The 18,947-nt window shown below is 39.5% G+C and overlaps 1 protein-coding gene across 5 annotated transcripts; it reads right to left on the reverse strand.

The window, feature by feature from the left end:
* Positions 1 to 2,563: 2,563 nt before the first annotated feature.
* On the reverse strand, positions 2,564 to 9,919 carry LOC133915861 (phosphatidylinositol 3,4,5-trisphosphate 3-phosphatase and protein-tyrosine-phosphatase PTEN2A-like). 5 transcript variants are annotated; one of them, XM_062359228.1, is made up of 14 exons: positions 9,804 to 9,856; positions 8,665 to 8,733; positions 8,158 to 8,551; positions 7,316 to 7,417; positions 7,167 to 7,223; positions 6,159 to 6,224; positions 5,632 to 5,808; positions 5,439 to 5,525; positions 5,300 to 5,364; positions 5,137 to 5,213; positions 4,969 to 5,015; positions 4,192 to 4,322; positions 3,909 to 3,978; positions 2,564 to 3,382 (listed from the first exon to the last, which is right to left on the reverse strand). In XM_062359228.1, exons 3-14 carry the CDS (start codon positions 8,461 to 8,463, stop codon positions 2,834 to 2,836), a joined length of 1,734 nt encoding a protein of 577 aa, XP_062215212.1. In that variant the 5' UTR covers positions 8,464 to 8,551; positions 8,665 to 8,733; positions 9,804 to 9,856; the 3' UTR covers positions 2,564 to 2,833. The 5 variants fall into 5 exon arrangements, with proteins under 5 accessions (XP_062215212.1, XP_062215208.1, XP_062215210.1 ...); XM_062359224.1 differs by having other exon boundaries at positions 8,158 to 8,733; positions 9,804 to 9,919; XM_062359226.1 differs by having other exon boundaries at positions 8,158 to 9,103; positions 9,804 to 9,836.
* Between the last annotated feature and the right edge of the window lie 9,028 nt (positions 9,920 to 18,947).

Consider the following 18,947-nt stretch of genomic DNA (forward strand, 5'->3'; position numbering starts at 1 on the left):
TCGAAGATCTCCCTCTCCTCAGCTATCTCCCAAAAGAAGTCCACCTCCTTAGCCATCGCTTTGAAGAAGTCCACTACTCAAGAACCCAATACCATCAATAAGGCAGCCATCAACTTGGAAAACAAGATCAGGTTCTGCAACATCCAAGCAGACGATATCATCTAAGAAATCAGTGGCATCTAAGAAGTTGATGGAACCTAAGGATGTCTATTCACTCACTGCTAAGGAAACCAAAAAGTTTGTGAACGCCAGTGTCATGACTCATTTCCATCCTCCACCACCTCCACTGAAGTCTGTTGTGCATGAAGATACCATAAAAATTTTCATGAATATAGCCAAATCTAAACAGATGGGGCGGCTTCAAGTAAGCTGCCGAGTGGCTATCTTTAAACCGGTAATGATGATCTTCTTTGTAGTTGTGAATAGAAATATTAATATACTTTTAAATGAAAGCATGCCTTCTCATCTTGATCCCCATTCTTGACCTAATTTAGTCGGTTACAGCGTTTACAGTCATAGCCGGACACAATCTACGTTCTAGTTTCTAGTAGGATCCGTATGGAGGTTGAACCTAAACCCATATAACTTGAAGTATATGACTATCGTTTGATCCAAACCATTATAACCTAACCTTACAACATACGGATGACCAGATGTTCTTCTTTTTCTCTGATTAATGTGAGAATTTTCTCCGAGTCTTTGATTAGTACTAGGATTTCAGTTTTGTTTTACATTTTTTTCGTTCACCAGCGAGAAGACCGAAATTCATGAAATTTTGCCCCATTTTTAGTCATTTTCCGTCCTTTGCTATATGGATCCCACACATCGATAAAAGAAAAATTTGGAATTACATATTTCATTCCTCTCTAAAATTCACAAAATTTTACCGAAATTTCTGCGAAATTTTAATCCACGTTAGTATAGGTACATATTAGCTACCGACCTGACCTCAAATATAAGATTAGCTATTCAAAAAGCCCAAACTGTAGTTGCCACTGGAACACATCTCAGTTGGATACGTCAATGAACGGATTTTTTTTTTTTTTTTTTTTTTTGATTTCACTCCCCCTACTGGGAAGGTGGTACACCTGACTACATGCGCGCACGCACACTCACTCACTCACTCACACACCCACCCACCCACCCACCCACCCTACGCGCACACACACCCAGACCTACCCCTACACAGCTTTGGAGGAGGAGGCGTCCTTCTGGAGATCACCGAGACTACCGAGAATCCCGAAGACGACGAGCACGTCGTAATCCTTTCTGTAGCGCTACGCCGGACTGGAGGGCTCGGAAATTATTTTTAATCATCGAACACCTGCAGATTTTGAGGAATAAATCCCCAGTACGAAACGCACGTCAATGAACGGATTGATCTCACGGCAGGTATTATTAAATTTCGTGTGAATTTGTGTTTACATATTGAGATTGCAAAATTGTAGCGATGCAAAACACCAGGCACGCGAGAAACGAAAAATTGGCGCGAGTCAGCAGCCGGTGGGGGTGGCCGTGCTGGGATGAGCAGACGACCAAAGAGGGAAGGAAAAATTACTATTTGCCACTCTTAACAAATGCTAATTGCCCGCTGAGTGGCGCGAGGCAAGCGAGCTGGCGATTGAGGAGTTGCAGCAAGAGGAGCCACGAGATATAGATGGTGGACGACCAGGCGGCTTCAACAGGTATGTTAGGGGAATTAGATTATTAAATGTGTTTAGAAAATGGTGTAAGTCAAACATGTAGTACAACAGCATGTGAGATGGGTTACAAGTTTCTCCAGTGGATATATGTATTTCGTCTTTTCTACGGTGGCAAATTTGTATAGTTGAAAGAAGCCAGTGGCAAATATGCTAATCACCCTTACTAAGAAATTCATATTTGAATTTTGGAACAAATTAGTTGCTCCCTTCTAAGTACAACTCAGGAGCTACAATTGATGTATACGAAGACCTAGTTGTATATAAGTTCTCAAGGAATTAAGATTTCTAAAAAAAAACACGAATAAAGATGGACATTGTTGCGGGAATACCTCCAGTCCCAAGTTGAACGGAGATAAACTACATTGTCAAACGAAATGGAGAGATGCTCTGCCCCTTGTTCGGTCCGTCTCCTCCTATTGTTGTTATGTAGAAACTTGAAAGGCTCTCCATGAGTTCTCTCTCGTTCATTTCGTTCCTCGATTCCTTACCTCGGTGCCGTCATTATCCTTGTATATACATGGAAATAGATGCTTTTCAGAAGTAGTGTGCAAGACTTTGACAAAATTCAACCTTGGTGATCTTTAAGCTGGCCACTAGTGTTTGCAACAAAAAGAGTCATGTTCACACCTAGCTTTGGGTTGGTCATATCATAAATAGTTCACAGGTAAAAGATAAATGTGCCAGAGAAAAGACGCATAACCACACCACAAAATTTATAGGAAAAGTGCCTGTGCCAGGTTGCGCACACCATTTCCAGTGTTTTTGCATTTTGGCAGCTGCCCATTCCTGTTCGTCTGCCGAAAAACACGATGGTGTATGCTGCATCATGTTTCACCCCTCCATGCACCCACTATGGAGACTTAACTCTGACAACAGTATTTGCCTCGTAAAAGTTATACAAAGTCTTTCTGTAAACAAATAGGAGGTATCAACAAAGTTCCAGTCCTGGTTGGTTACAAGTTCGTCTGGGTACAACATCACAGATTGATGAAAATTCTACAGTGAAAACAAAAATGCAAGAATGAATGAACTTTGTGCATCTTCTCTACCCGGTTGCTTGAACTGACATTCTGTGATGGTTCTAGAGGCACCAAACTGTACAATGCGAACCAGTCACCCATAAAAAGTGGCTATTCACTTTCGTAGTCATCTTCATCTCCAAATGAGAACACCGAGGCATCCGCAGCAATCGCCTTAAATTCGCTCATGCTGGAAGATTCTACAGCTGGGGGTGGTGCTGTGGTGGAGCTGCTCTTGCTGCTAACTTCAGTTTTGAGAGCTGTAGCATCAGGTGCCTTTGCAGCTCCTTGTTCGCTAGTTATAGCTACTTTCTCGATTCTGCTAGCAGCAGCTGATGCCTCCTTTTGCACAGCGCTTGTTTCAGAGGGCTTAGCAGCATTTGCACTGCCTTGAGCACGGCTGGCGTCCTTCTCCCTCCTGCCCTTGGATGATCCATCTCCCCCATCACTGTCAGAGAAAACTTCATCTTTATCATGGCTTCCAGCTCCCTTGTTGGATTCTGCAGGTGCAAGATTATTTTCTTTTGCAACCGTACTAGACGAAGAATCGGCACCAGATTTGTTATCATGTCCAGCAGCTGGTTTTGGTTTTGGTGGTTGCGAGCCATCATAATCTACCAGAACAACCTCAACATGGAACCCTGGTGATGGCAGTTTCCTCTGGATAAAATAATATAGTATGTCAGTCTGAAGTCTCAAAAAGAAAAAAGGTAAACATACTTTTTTGTGCTGACTCAGCAACTAATAACAGAAAATGGAGATAAGGAATCCTTAGGTAAATAACTAATCATTGGTAAATGGTAATATGCCTGTTACTTCGCCTACTGAAAATAAAATGTTTACCAACGGACAAAGAAAAACATGCACTCAGTTACAAATTCAGCTTCCTTGACCTCGCAACTACACAATATTCAGTATGGCAATGCCTGGAGCAAAAGTTAACTTGAAAGTACAGTGTAAATTACAAATAAGACCACAGGCATCAACTAGAAGGTAAGGTGAACATCTGAACTATCAACCTTAAGACGTTTAAACAAACAAGCGTCAAGCATCTGATTCCAACATCATAAGAACAAACGTGTGGACACATTAGAACTAGGGACTTAGCAACACATATTGTTAAAAAGTTCAAAACTCGTTCTTCACAAAGTAATATGGATACAATCAGCAATGAAGTAGCATTTACCTTGTCAAAATCATCAAGATCAGTTGGATTCAAAGTCACCCTATTCTCCATCATTGTTGTATTTAGCCAGCTGAAAGGGATAGGGGGCGAATTGGAACTATATATCAAGATAATGTTTTTTCCAGTTTCCAATATAAAATTTTGGTGCCATCCAATCGAAATAATATATACATGTACATGCAACTGACAACTCATGCCAATAAACCGAAAATGAATCCATTTAGCAATAGAAGCACAGGTCTTTCTGGGAAATAATACAATATCATTATTACATGGAGCTCACCAGTAAAAATCTCCCTGTCGGTCATGGAAAGTGATCTTGAAATCACCAGCTACCTCTGCTAAGCCAGGTTCACCAGGCAATGCAAAAACCATAATCCCCTTCTTTGGTGAACTAAACCAGAAATCTTCTGGCTGAAAGCATGGTAATAAATTTAGTTTTCCATGGAGATTACAGAGGAATAAATTCCAAAAATTCAGCATAAAAGAATGGATATATCAAATAAATTGACAACAAATATCTATAGTAGTAGATATAAATTTCCACGTCTTTATTCATACTGTAAGGGCACAGAAGAATAATATTTTTGGTGTTTGAGAATCAGGAAGGAGAAGCTTCATTCAGGGAATAGCTTCTTTGTTATTTATGTCCAGAGGAATACAGAAAATAATGCAGTATTTGTCCTTTTATATCTATTCTCCATTCATAGCCATGTAAAGATACAACAACACATTGGTACTAGTTATTTTGGTCCCTTGGATTGCTTCAAGTTGTAGCAGATGGAACTAGCTACTATTTAAAGAGGATATCACTCCAAAACCAGATATTCCTTTATTTAGCATTGATACATAAGAACATAGCCGTCAATATGTGGGCATCATTACAAACTATGCAAAACAGGCATCAAAATAGGCAGATCCATAATTTGAGTGATCTACTCAAATATTCTAATAGCAAACTAAATGAAGAAGAAACTATTAAACTAAAAGTTCGTGAGCACAAAAGTTAGCAAAGCTACTGAACATGAACAATAATTATTTATGAAATGAAGATGCCTACCATAAGTTCTTTTGTTCTTGGATGCTTTTTCGTAGAAAAAAGAACACCTGCATAACAGATTTATTACTCGATGCAAGAGAAGATATCAAACACAGCAGGAAGTCTATTACTAAATTACTGTAGCGTGCCGCATGGCAATTTCAGTTCAAATGAAATGAAGAAACACACCATTGTGATTAGTGACTGTAATTGATGGCCTAATCCAATATGGGCATCTATGAAGACGAAATCCCCTAAGCATACACCTGGAAAGTGTAATCACATGCTTAATTACTAAAGCACAATATACATGCATATCACATCGACACCATGGTTGAAAAAGTATAAAGACCTGCGGGGTGGCTGATTTTCACCATTGAAGTAGGTTAAGATGCGCTCGAAATACTTCGCATATCTCTGTAATTTATATATTCAGAACAATAGAGACTAGGTTATATGAATAAATTTGTATAATAATGAGGGTCACTCACAATCTGACTTGGGAGAATAAGCCCTTTTCCATCTACGCATCTTTTCTGATTATAGTATTCAATGGACTCCTCGGCAGTAGGAAAGAACTGTCCGTTACAAAAAGAAAAGAAAAGAAACTCAAATCTAAGAAATTTGTTAACGATTTTGTTGCAGGTATTATTCCAATTGACATTTAGTGCATGCTAACTTTACCTTTAGGAACAGTAGAAGGCTTGAGATCATCAATCCTGTTCTTGCCTTCCCAGCTTTGCAATGGACAACCACGACATTTTCTATATCCTCCTTCAACCATGAGTAGGCACTACGGCAAAATGATATGACAAGTTGTATTGGAGGACAGTTATGATCATCGAATGGGAAGCACGCCACCTAAAATATGCACATAAAATTTGAATATATCCAATAAAATAGACCAAGAAAATCATCATGCTACAATGCTTAAGATTCCACATGATGATCAAGTACAACAGAAGTGTTGAATTTCAAACTTGACTTGAAACCATTAGAAGATCTTTCAAAAACATCAACAATTGATTGTCGAAATACCAAACTATGTTAAGAAAACTGAGACAAAGATGGGAACATTTTATACATCAGCAGATGTACCATGATTTTTAGTATCTTTGTTTGTTAGTAGATGAGCGTGTCATGCAGTATGTGTGTATGACAAATATGAATAGACAGAACAGGGGACATACAAAATAGTAAGCAACCCATACCTTTCCTTCAAAAAGAGATGCATCATATAGCCTCTCAGAACAAAGGTTGTACACCTTATACTTCCCCTGTAAATTAATAATTAAATTATGAGGCTAAAATGCATGAATTGTTCAACAGTCCTTACTGACATTTCTAAGTACTCTACAAGAAGATAAGCCTACAAAAGCGAGTTCATTTTTATAATTTAAGTCCAGTGTTGTCTAATTGTATTTAATACTGGAAAGTAACTAGAAAAACCAATGCTCTTAAGCGCACTAACTTTCTTTTTCAGAAGGAAAAAAAAACTCTACAGTGGTACAAACTGGGGGAAAGGTGTCTTGAAAATGAATTTAAAAAGAATATACAGAATGAAGTGCAAATGGGGAAATGGCGTCTTGAAAATGAATAAAAAAAATATATACAGAATGAAGCGCATGCATTACACACATTAAAACAGATAACCATATAATTTAGTGCCATGTTGTGGGAAAAAAAAATAAACAAGCACCTTCCCAAATGATCATATAGTGCTCATGCAATGAAAAAACAAGCATATTTTAAATAATTATGACATAGTTAATATATATAATAACCATGGCAGAGAAGATGAGATCCCATGAAACGGTTCTTGGTTTTTTTCCCCTTTTTTTAGGGATAACGGAGGAGACCCCCACTTCAAAAAAAGTCAGCACCCGGGTTCGAGCCTAGGTGGGCGTGCTCCTCTCCGGGGCCCTCAGTTCATGCTTCTTTAATACAAATAAGCCGTTAAATGCTCGGTAGGTGTGAAAACGGATCAAATATGAATCAAATAAATGTCAAACCAAATTCATTTTTTTATTTTCAAAATGAATGCCAATACTGAACAATGAAGCAACAGCTAAGGGAAGGTGAAATGTAAACCATATTACGTCCTGCAGAATATGGTAGTCAAATAAAACAGTATGTGTGTGATGGACTATTACAACCAATCTGAAATGGGTTACCTGGGAAGCATCTATGTTAAGAAACTCAATAAAGAGCAAAAATACCTTATGGTGCATTTCAAAGAACCTGATGACTTCCTCCATGTGATTGCGGTACAAACCCTGCAATAAAAATATTCCTTTGCCTTTTTTTCACGGGACAAATAAAAAGTAACAAGCTATAGGAAAACTTTGAGTCTTGTCAGTACACTGACCTCAAAATATCCGAAAAGCCCTGAGCTCAAATCACCAGCAGGAAAACCCATAGCAATTATGTTCTCTGTAATATATGTCATATCTAAATCAAATCCCCCTTCCTGCATAGGCCGCAGAATCAAATCAATAGAGCTTTCCCTTTATATTAAATCTAGAAAAATCAATCAATTAAGGGATCATCATTCCAAATGATTTGATATAGAATTATTAATCAAGTGTTGATAACAACAATCAACCCCCACGTGATTTATAAGAAAAGGTCAATAGACAACATCAAAACGATGATTATTGTTCCTGGAAGTTCACAAGTTCTCCCTTCTCCCAACATAGAATCTCCCATTGTCCTTGTTGTTTATATCAAAGCACATAAAACTGATGATTTACTATCATCATAAGGTACGGAACAAGATCACCACTCACACAGAAACTGCTGTTCTAAAAGGACACCGGCTAGCCTGCCTAGGTGCTAAGCACCAACCCACCACCTGCCTAGCGCCTAGGGACATTTAGAACATGGATAGAAACACAAAATGTGACAATTTGATAAATGTGACCGGTGTCTGCAAGTTAGATATGAGCAAATAGATTATTGTATATGCAAAGACAATTGTTGATATGGATGGATGTTGACAGAAAGGCACATTATGCATCAAGTTTTTCCAAGACAATGCTCTGATCAGATTTCATAAAGTGATGAAAACTCAACAAAACTGTGAATTCTTTCAGAGAAGGTGATGGATGAATGCTTTTGGCCTGATCATGTTACTCTACGATAACTGAAAGTATTTGACGATGTCAAATTTTGCTCAAATTTTAGATGCCACTGCAGAAATTATAGTACCTGATATCTTCTTTTATTCTGTGAGACCATGTGTCGAGCTTTGACTTGCACTGCCTTTACAGCATTTTTAGAGGAATCCACAATGCCTTTTGTCAAAGAACCAAAAACACCAGACTGTGCTGTTGTTGGCGAGGTGCTTCCTTCAGCACTCTCATCTTGCTGTGCAGCTTTTGGAGACAAACGCAATCCAAGGCCACTCGTAAAACGAGAGAAGGTATTCTTTCCTGTTGGCGATTCTTGACCTGGTGAAGGCTGAGGAATTTTCAGGTTCTTAGCCCAGGAGGACAAACCAGATGTAGAAAACATGGATGCTGGCGCCTCGCGTCCTGCAGCATCTTTTGCTGGAGCAGCAGTTGGCGCAGAAATAGCAGCAGGATCTGCACTGGCAACCTGACTGGAAGAATCAATTGAAGCAGCCAGAGGAACAAGATCAGCAGTGGTAACAGGAGGGGTTGCAGCTGAATCCTGGTTGTCCAAAGTAGTAGGCAGAAGATCGGATGGCTTGACCTGCTGTTCTTCCATGATTGACTAATTGAATGTTAATTACTCTCAGGGACTAGAAAAAACATGTGACATCTGCAAGATCATAATACATTAGACATAAGTCACGAGTTCACTTCAGCCTGCTAGTACCTCGTGAAGCAACATGGTTGTGCAGCCACATTGATAAAATGATGATTAGTGCAGATGAATTCTTAAAATGCTTTCCCCTCTACTAGGCATACTTCAAATTTTACATTCTTAGCCACCAGTGAAGCCTTCATTTTGATCAATTAACTGGATAACACAGACACTTCTGTAAACAGTGTCACATATCTCATACAAACAATTTCTGACACTTTGCCAAAGCATATAGTAAATGTCCAATGTTGGTGCTATCATGACAGAGCATGAGAAGCCTAAAAAAATGTTCCAAGACAGTACTATGGTTTCTGTCTAGAGCAACCTGCAGGACCGAGGTATGTAAGGAACAAAGGCAACCTAAAATGGATGTTCATAGACGGTACAACAGAAAAACCAAATCTCCCAACGATGCTCAAATCATCTCATTTTAAACAAATACAATTCAATCCACCTTCAGGAGCAATGAGCTCAGAATGTCAGCTCAAGCGTTTGTACTAAAAGAACCGGAGAACACCATCACAAGCTCGGTCACCATCAATGAACATCAGAACAAGGAACTGAGCGCAGATGCACAAAGGAACCTCACTGGAATCTTGCACAAGAATCTTCCAGGCACTATTCTCTATAGTTTCTTTCTTATGAAAATAAGACAAGTCTCAAGCTAGAACTCCAAGCTTGTGCAAAAGAAAACACAATTTGATAACAGAGATCATACACATATTCTCACTCTCACACGCATAGCTTTAGAAAACTGATCCGCAAAGTTTTCCTGCAAGCAACTAGTTACTCGGATATTCGCAGACTCTCACATGATTACGATTTGTGAAGGGGCAGGTACACTTTGGATCCTATCTAGTCACAGGACCGCACTAAGATCCAGGGGTGGACCGTGGACTCAACGTTGGGGGCAGGGGCGGATCTACCGCCCGGCGAGCTCTGGCAGCCGTGGCCGGCGGAGCAACCCACAGTAGCAGATCTACCACCCCGAGGGCCCGAGGTAAGCGACGGGAGCGTTGACGTACCGTTGCCATGGGCGACGCGTGCGGAAGGCAAAAGCCGAGACTGACAACGCCCGCCGTTGGATAGCGAAGGATACAAGTGAACCCCACAAGGCCCGAGATCGGAATATAAGTACGCATGGTGGAGGTGAGAGCCGAGCGCAATTTCTACTATCTAATGTTTTTAGTACTCTTCCGGTCATAAATAGATGATATTTTAAATATATTTTATTAAAAATTTTAAATTTTATTTGGAAAACAATCATATGCATAGATACTTTGATTACTATTTTCTTTTAGAATATGTATATAGAATACAAAAAATTATAAGATTATAAAGCATTTTTTAAGACAAATCATGTCATATCCAAAATATTATGTATTTTTGACTGAAGTGACACAGACCAACTTCTCCATCATAGATTAACTTTAGTCAGATCCACAGTAGCCAATTCTTTTATAAAATAAATTGTACCCCCACTTCACTATAGGTACATTGATCTTGTGCAATGAAGAAGAAGAACCTAATCCAAATAATGGATGTATGAGGTTTGATTAGTTTAAATTCGAATAGCAAAGTATAGAAAACGAATCCAAAGCATACTAAATGCAGAGAAAAAAAAAGATTTAGGATTGATTGCTCACATTCACAGCAAAGAAAAGGTTCCTTAGAACAATCCATCGAAGCAAGCTAGGGTTACATACCAAAAGGAGGAGAAATCAATCCTTGTCTGAATGGATCTCAACTCCTCGCGAGTCCAGTGCCAACAAAAAGATGGGACAGAGGATAAGGAGGTTGGCGCCTCTCAATGACTGAAATCTATGGTGGATCACCGACGGTGAGGTTGTTGGATGTTGAGGAATAACAAATCATGACGACACTGAGAGAGAGAAGGGACAGAGGATGAGGGGAATACCTTCAAGTCGCCTCAATTTGCAGCTTTCATTCCTAAAAAAGAAAACAAATTGCAGCTTTCTAGATTTGCCCTCGAGATCCAATCCCAAATTCCTAAAACAGAAATACAAAACAGTCCAGATTCTATTAAAACTATCAGGTTCACTATTTTTATCTCAAATGTTGATCTCTCATGAAACCGGAGACGCGGCCCAATGGGCCACTAACCAACAGAACACATAGTCTGTTCCAAAGAAAAAACAAGGACGTAGTAACATGCAACGAAGGAACTATGCCATACCATAGAACAATATTTTTTATACCAAAGTGAGCCAAACAATCAACGATCAGCTAAGGACACTTAGGTCTCACTTTGTTTGGTCTGAGAAAGCGAGCTAGGGCTTCCTTACCTTGGAGAGATTAACCTGAGTCCCAATGGATCGAGGATGGCGGAACTAACAAGCACTCTATAACAAAATAATATGACCAGGGCATTAGCTTCATGAATTATGAACAATCTAAAAAAACTTTCACATTCGAACTCATCCACATAAACTATAACTGAACTAGATCTAAACCTTAAATTAGAGCTAGATTTAATTAAAAAATATTCATATGACTACATCGATGTGACAGCAATATATTGCTAAAATTAATGGTCAATTGGACCTCTAGCTTCTTAAATATGGATCATCATGAAAAAACACCAACCACAAAACCTAGAACAAATTAAAAGGCAAATTTAGCTACAAATCAATGGTACAACAAGTTTCTAACCTTAAAGTACCTTGAGCATGTGGATTCCTCCAACTTTTGATACCACCAAGCACCTAATTGCCTTTGATGGCCACCTAATTGCCTTTGATGGCCACCGGTAGCAAAAATCGCCTCCAAACAACGAGCACCGAGGAGAATTGCTCGGCTTAGGCTTGGACAAGGCGATGTGAGGCTCAATAATATAGTACCAGATCATTATTGTCGATTCATAACAAAAATCTGTAGTGATGTAAGGACCTGTGATGTCCTAAGAGGTGGGGTAAATTAGGGATTAGCCTAGGGTTGGACCAATTGGGTGATTGATCTGCACTTGTTAACCTTAGTGTTTGCCTACACCTGGACGACTTGGTGGTGGTGAGCTTTGCGAGACCTTCCAACCGAGTTTGTGCAGCGGCTACAAGAATTGTGAGCGGGAGGAATGGCCCATGGCATAGCGATGAAGCACTACCTTAGTGAAGATGGTTGTGGGCATCCAGGTGCGCCTAATAGGAGATCTGCTGGCATATGGGGGAGTTCTAATGGCAAGAGCAATAGAATTATCTGACCGTGGAGCTTTACCCATGCAAGGGGCTCCAATGTGGACGAGTGGTGAGGGGAAACTCACCGATGCCACATGAAAAATCCGTCATACTGAGTTTGCACTCTTCAATTCATTTTCATTCCACACTTATTTATTCCAATATTTAAATTCCATACTTACCTTTCCTAGAATTATCATATGTAGTTTGTAGGATTAGAACCTAGGGTTCAAAACTTTGTTAAGGTAGAGTAGCTATAATAAATAAATCCAGAGCATATTTAGATAGAAATTTATTTAGGTTTATATTGTTGATTTTCTATCGATTACCTTTTGAATCTTTAATTCACCCCCTCCTTAGGGCATCACCTGTCTTTACACCGTGTTACATACATGTCTAGAATATACTATTGCTACATGATTATGCAAGTTTATCAATTTGTGTTCATGATTTATCTATGGATTAAATTAACTGAAAAGTGCTTATTTATCCAACAATATAGTAGGATTATGGTAGTATCACCATGGTAGGACCATGGTAGAATCCTGAATTTATCATATTATTAGGATGTGCAGCCTAAATAATGAATCATATGTATTTACTATGGTTGCTCTTAATTGCTTATTTCAGGAACCGCCTGTAGAAATGAGTGACAACGTATCTTAAAAAATTCATATTTTTTTCATACTAAGTTAGATGAGCATAAAATCTATATGAAAATTGTAGCCCTCGATGAGATCTACAACTTTATAGTCGAAAAGTTTTTCATTTGAAGTCATTTAGATGCTCAAATAATGGTTTAAAGTTTCGGAATGAAGATATCAAAAGGATTGCATATGGTGTTAGTATCACTAGCAGTTCTCTAGTGGGATGGTAAGAAGGTTCGCGCAAGTTGAGGGTTCCTGAGTTCGAGTGCTAAGAACCGCACGTATGCGTATTTTGCGTGAAAAATTGCGTGACTTGTGACTTGCGACGTCGCAATCGTGGGGGTGCATGGTCGGTTAAAAAAATTGTTTTTTTCGAATAAAAAATGTTGATTCAGGACCAATTATTACAGGCGGTCCGCCTAAGAATCCGTCTGTGAAAATTGATGTCTACATGTATTTTGTTTAAGAAACTGCCTGTGAAAATCGGTTTCTACATACGGTCCGCTTAAGGAACCGTCTGTGGAAACCTATTTTTACAGGATGTTTCTTAAGTGAATCGTCTGTGGTAATAGATTTTCACAGATGGCTCTTTTACATCTGTGGAAATCGTCTATTTTCATAGGTCTTTGATTACAGACGGATGCGCTAAACGCCTGTAAAAACGAGTTATCAACCGCTTCTAAAAATAGTTTTTTATAGGGATTCCTACAAAGATAGCTTATCTCTATAATTAAATTATTTCTTTTAGATAAGAAAATAATTGAAGTCTTAGTGCTACATGGGAATCGTGAGTGTCCTAACCATGATTTAGAGAATTGGATGATTTTGCAAACATTTAGAGAATTAAGAATCTAGAACATTTAGATGTTGCAGCCTCATGAGCATTCATTAACAAGACCATAGCGGAAGCACATACGTTGCTAAAAGACATCTCTAAAAATTACTCCTTAATGACACAACAAGAGAGCAGCAAAGACCATCAAGAAGGGAGAACACCATTGAAGGGTCAAACCTCGAAGACAAAATTGATAAACTTTTAGATTTAATGTAAGGCAGTGCCAACCATGCTCAGGTAAATTCGATTGGAGAGATTATTGATGCTAACTATAAATCTACAAATTAGGGAAATTTTAAACTTTTTTGCATTAGGATTTATTTGGGACTTTCTGGGATTTTTTTGAATTTTTTCGAGCGCATTTCCTTTTTTAGAAATTAACCAAATAATTATTTGGAGCATATAGAACTTGTCTTGTGAGCTCTAGATATTTTATTTGGATTCCCTGTGTCCCAAACTATCTCCAGGATGCTTCTCGAAATTTTTGGAGGCATTTGGATATTTTCCCGATTTAAATTTGCATCTTGAATTTATCTAGAAATAGTTCTTGAAGGAAAATCCTTTTTCCGTGTTTCTAATTTGGGAAATCCTAACCCTAACGGGTCCAAGTCAAACCTGAATCCGTTAGCCTGACCTGAGCGAGCCATGTCACGAGCATGTGCCAAGTGAGCGAGCTTTGTTTGTAACACGAGCCCAGCGAGCACAACCACAAGTGCATGCAGCCAAACTGAAAAAAAAGTTTCCATGTTATCGATGATTAGTGAACCAACAATCTTATGAATTTATAGAAAAAGTAGAGGATATTTTCAGGAGACAAATCATATATCACACAGAGTTTTATATAGGTTCAAACCCTTTTAGGATAATAGTCATATATCATATTGGTCTTGTATTCATCTCTTAGACTATTTAAAGGGGGTTTTTGGATAGTCTAGATGGATCTAAACCTAGTTAGGGGGCTCCTTTGCAAGTAGTTAGGGAGAGTTGCTAATATAGATCTAAACTGCAAAAGGCTCAAGGGTTCAGAGGCCATGCAAGCTTGAATGACTTCAATGGATTTGTCCTCCGCAGGGTGCCTTGAATCCGTATATATAGGGAGCATTGTACGGTCTCTGGAGTCATTCATTCTCATTCTTGGAGATAAACATCCCTGTTTATAAGATATTCTAGGTATATGCATGCAGTTTTCATGCGTCTAGGGATTCCCTTCTCAGGAATAGAGATATGCCTTGAGAATGTAGGAAACCCTAGGATATCCAGATTCGGTAGTTTTATACTACACATTGTCACATGTAGACGAGCATATCATGAGCCAAGTTGAGGGGCCTCCCAGGTCAAATGTAGTGCACTACCAAGGTTTCCTGGCTGCCCAGCGCATGCAAGATTGAACTACCGATGAGGTTGCTGCCCATGGAGCACGTCGACGTCACTCGGATAGCTGAGGCTACCGCCGCTGATGAGATGACGATTGTCTCAGCCGAGCACACTAGCACCATCAAGATCGCCGAGGCTGCCAACACTGATGAGATGACAATCGTCCTCGCTGAGCAGGTTGACGCAGCCAAGATTGCCTAGGTTTCCGCCATTGATGTGGTGATGCTTGTCCCCGCCGAGCATGCCAATGCCATCGAGATTGCCGAGGCTGCATGTGGTGGCAACATCTCGATACTGCATTATGTCTTCTAGGTCAGCAAGGATAAACCAGATGTGTTCTACATGAGCTCGAGCAGGACGAGGAATCAGATGTGTTCAACAAAAGAATAGCATAATTGCCAAGCCAGTATTTCTTGCCAAGCCATGTTAGTTTTAGAAGCCACTGCACTAGAATCACCTAATGAGGTAACTAGTGCTAACAAAGTTGATCCTAACATAAATTTTCATATTGTAGTTAGACCATTTTAATTTTTGTCCTATTATACCACAAGTGAAGCATAAACATAATCAACCTTGTTCCTCAAGTTGGAACGAGTTTTGAATCAGAGGACGATGTATATGAGATGTACAACTCCTATACCAATAAGATTGGGTTTAGTATTAGAAAGAGCTACACAAGGCAGAGAGGAGATAAAACTATATATCAGAAGCATATAGTTTGCAGTAACTAAGGAGCACGAGGTGCTCACTAATCACATGACACTTTAAAAGAAAATGCTACTGCTAGGACGTCTTGTGATGCTCATGTTCAGTTAGTATTTGTTGAAAGGGAATTTGGATAGTTTGTTGGTATCGGTGATGTCCTAAGATGGGGTTGAATTAGGATACCTAGAACTAATCAGCTCCAAGAACTTCACAAGATAAATCTATAACAATTTCTATCTAAATGTTCTCTAGATTCATCTAATGTGTCTACTCTACCGTTCAAAAAGGTTTGCAACTTATAGCCAATCCTAGCAAACTACTCTAGAAAGGTAAACATGCAATGTAAATTTGGAAACGTAAATATGGTAGAGAGAACATCTTTATCCCGTAGTATCAATAGCATAAACATCACATCTAGTCTACGTTGGAGCAGCCACCTAAGCTATAGCTCCTAGACGGCACCTGGTCACGACCCATGAGTCACCTAGGCTTCAAGTAGGTTGAGCCACCAAGTCACCAAGGTAAGGCCTCTCCATAAGCCTCTCTTCCAGTCACTTGCCATTGTCTTCACTTCAGAGTTTGAGCCACCAAGACAAGGGTCTCTGTGTTCCTGTACAAACGTCTTATCACTACTCAACACCAAGTTGAATGGTCAACAAGCTTGAGCCACCAAGGCTCATTATGCTCACGAGCCACCAAAACTCCAACGTACTAGTGTACCACTTGGTACAATGTAGGATCACTCTTTGATCCCCTCTTTAGGTAGCAACACTTAGCAACAACTCTCTCTAGGCCTAATAGCACTAATCACTCCCTTAATCTTGTGCTAAATTGCCTTGGATGATCACTTTTAGTGCTTTGGTGGCTTGGATGTCTTTTCAAGTGTAAATGAGCTTTCTCTCAACTCCAGCACACTCAAATGACCGAGTGGGGGGTATTTATGACCTCAAACCTGTGAAGTAGCTATTACTCCAATGGTCAAAGTGAAGTAGTTGTTGCTCCAATGGTCAAAAAAGACTGTGAACATCGGATGATCCGGTGTCAACAACAGTACAAACATCGGACCATCCGATGTGTACAACAATAGGAACTAGCCGTTGAAACCACACTTAGACTCATTGTGAACACAGGATGTTTTGGCATTATCTTGAACTCTATCACCAGACTATTCGGTGTGTAACTTGAGGCAACCAAGCTACATCTCATTGAGCATTGTCCAATGTGTAGATCTTCTGATCGCCGGACCACTGCCAATCCGAAAAACTTTCACTCAGGCTACTATCGTGATGTTATCGTTAATTAACTTGTCAAAAATTATGAAAATGGTAATCTTGCACTCAGTTGAACAATACTCTAACTCCCAAACCTACCCGTGAACCATTTCAATCGAGACAGCCTGCTCCACCGGATAAGATAGAACACATGTGAACCCTAGCTCGCGGTGGCAGTGCCTGCGGCGAGGGGGGCCATGGGGATGGCATCCACGGAGAGAGAGATGGTAGCTGCGGATACGGAGATGGTGCCCATGGTGATGGCGCCCATGGCCAAGTAACACAGATTTGTATGCAGATACGTGTTGGCTTTTGCTTGTCTATTCTTGCGTGTCAGAAATTGCATACAGTTACTTGACCCATATGCTGATTTTTTCCACTGTAATCTCAGTTCCCTGAGCTACACTTCTTTGGTTCTCGGTTCACCCTTGGCCTGGTGAACTAGTCCATGAGTCTCTCGTGTTTATCTCCTTTCTGGTGCTGATGCTTGCTGCCATGGTTGGTAATTGTGATCCTAGTGAAGTAGTCCATGAGTCTCTCGTGTTTATCTCCTTTCTTGTTCCAGTAAGGAGCAGGCTATAAACAATAGAAGAATTTCACTTCTCCAAGCGGTTTGATGCATTTACAATTCCACAGTTTGATGCAAGGATAACACACATCCAGTAGAAAGGATCATCTCCAGTAGTTGAATGAATGCCATAGAGCGGTAGCTGGCTGCACACCAAGAAAATGAAGAAGGAAATAATGGTGTAGATCACTTTTTTTTTCTAAATTATAGTAATATTTGTGATCATAATATTTGTAGTTTATTTGAAGTTTTAAAGTCTTCTTATACCTTCTAGGGTGAAAAAGAGAAGTACATTCCTTTTTGTAACTTGGTTTACAATTCTAAACTCCTACTGGCAATCTGGAAGGTAAAAGAGCCATACACCAAAGAAAAAGAATATGCTCATTAAGCTATTTTCAGCACATTTCCTGGCATACACTATCCTATCCTTTTGGGACTGGACTAAATAACCAACAAAGATGAGAAATGCTTTGGTTACACAGTTCTCAGCTTGTCTAATTAACATTTGCCTTTCAAACAAACATTTCAAGGACGACCCCACAACGAGGATGGCTAAGTGTTTGCACCTTCCTGGATGCTTGATAGGTATGATTTCACACCTTTTATTCTATATGATTTGTTCATAGGCCATTAAAATATGGGTTGGCTTTCTATAGGATGGATGCAGCCTCCACATACTTGCTTATATTGAAATTCACCCGAACAAAGAATAGGGAGGGATTTTCTGGGTATTTAGTGGAATGGACAATTGATTCTGACACAACTAATTTCAGATTTCATGGATGATGTTTATGGCAAGTGTCCTTAGGGTTTTAATGAAACTGTATCTATGTATTACATCGATAGTGTTAAGGGATGTCCAATTTGAGTCACCAATGATGAAGACTTAACTATGATGTTTAACTAGTTACGTGCCCATACGTTACAATGGGAGCCATAAAAACTTCACTGAGAAAATCTAAAAAGCAAAAAAAAAACAAAAAAAAACAAAAAAACATGGGACTCACCAGATGGGTGGCGGGACTCATTTGGTGGGTGCGGGACACATGAGTTCCGCACGGGACTCTTTTGCTACTTTTTAAGTGGTAGTAAATTGTTTTCGTCAAACTAAAATGGGTGATGTAGTTTTCACTGTCAATGATCCAAATGATGCCGGGGATGCTTTTGTGTCATGTACTCCATCGTCCTCAATTCCCTCAAGGCACACTAGAGTTAGCCTAGCAACAGCCGCCAATCAAATTCCATTGACACATACCTTACAAATCCATTTGAGCATTCCGAGCATGTAGGTGTAAATGAGGAGATACAATACTTAACTGATGGGTTTGAAATTGAGAGTTCCGAGAGTGATGAGTCTGCTATTGAAGTTAATGATGACTATGTGCCTATGGTGGGAGAGGATGTTGAGGAGGACATCATTAATGATGAAGAATGGGTTGTGGAGGATGAACAACATCAGGTTGTAATTCCTGAAGTAGCTTATGACAGAAATGATCCACCAATGTTAGTGGTTACAACATGCTCATCCATAACTGAGTTTAGATTGGATATGTCACAATATGTTATAAAGCATGAATT

Source organism: Phragmites australis, chromosome 4, assembly GCF_958298935.1.
Source record: "Phragmites australis chromosome 4, lpPhrAust1.1, whole genome shotgun sequence".
Taxonomy (NCBI): Eukaryota; Viridiplantae; Streptophyta; class Magnoliopsida; order Poales; family Poaceae; genus Phragmites; species Phragmites australis.

Bases quoted from the DNA above. Each gene is read 5' to 3' on its own strand.
- LOC133915861 (XM_062359224.1), bottom strand. From the start codon at position 8,679: ATGGAAGAACAGCAGGTCAAGCCATCCGATCTTCTGCCTACTACTTTG. The intron at 7,224-7,315 runs GTCAGTGTACTG...TTTTTATTGCAG, and splicing joins GGCTTTTCGGATATTTTGAG to GGTTTGTACCGCAATCACAT. The intron at 5,526-5,631 runs GTAAAGTTAGCA...TGTAACGGACAG, and splicing joins GCCTTCTACTGTTCCTAAAG to TTCTTTCCTACTGCCGAGGA.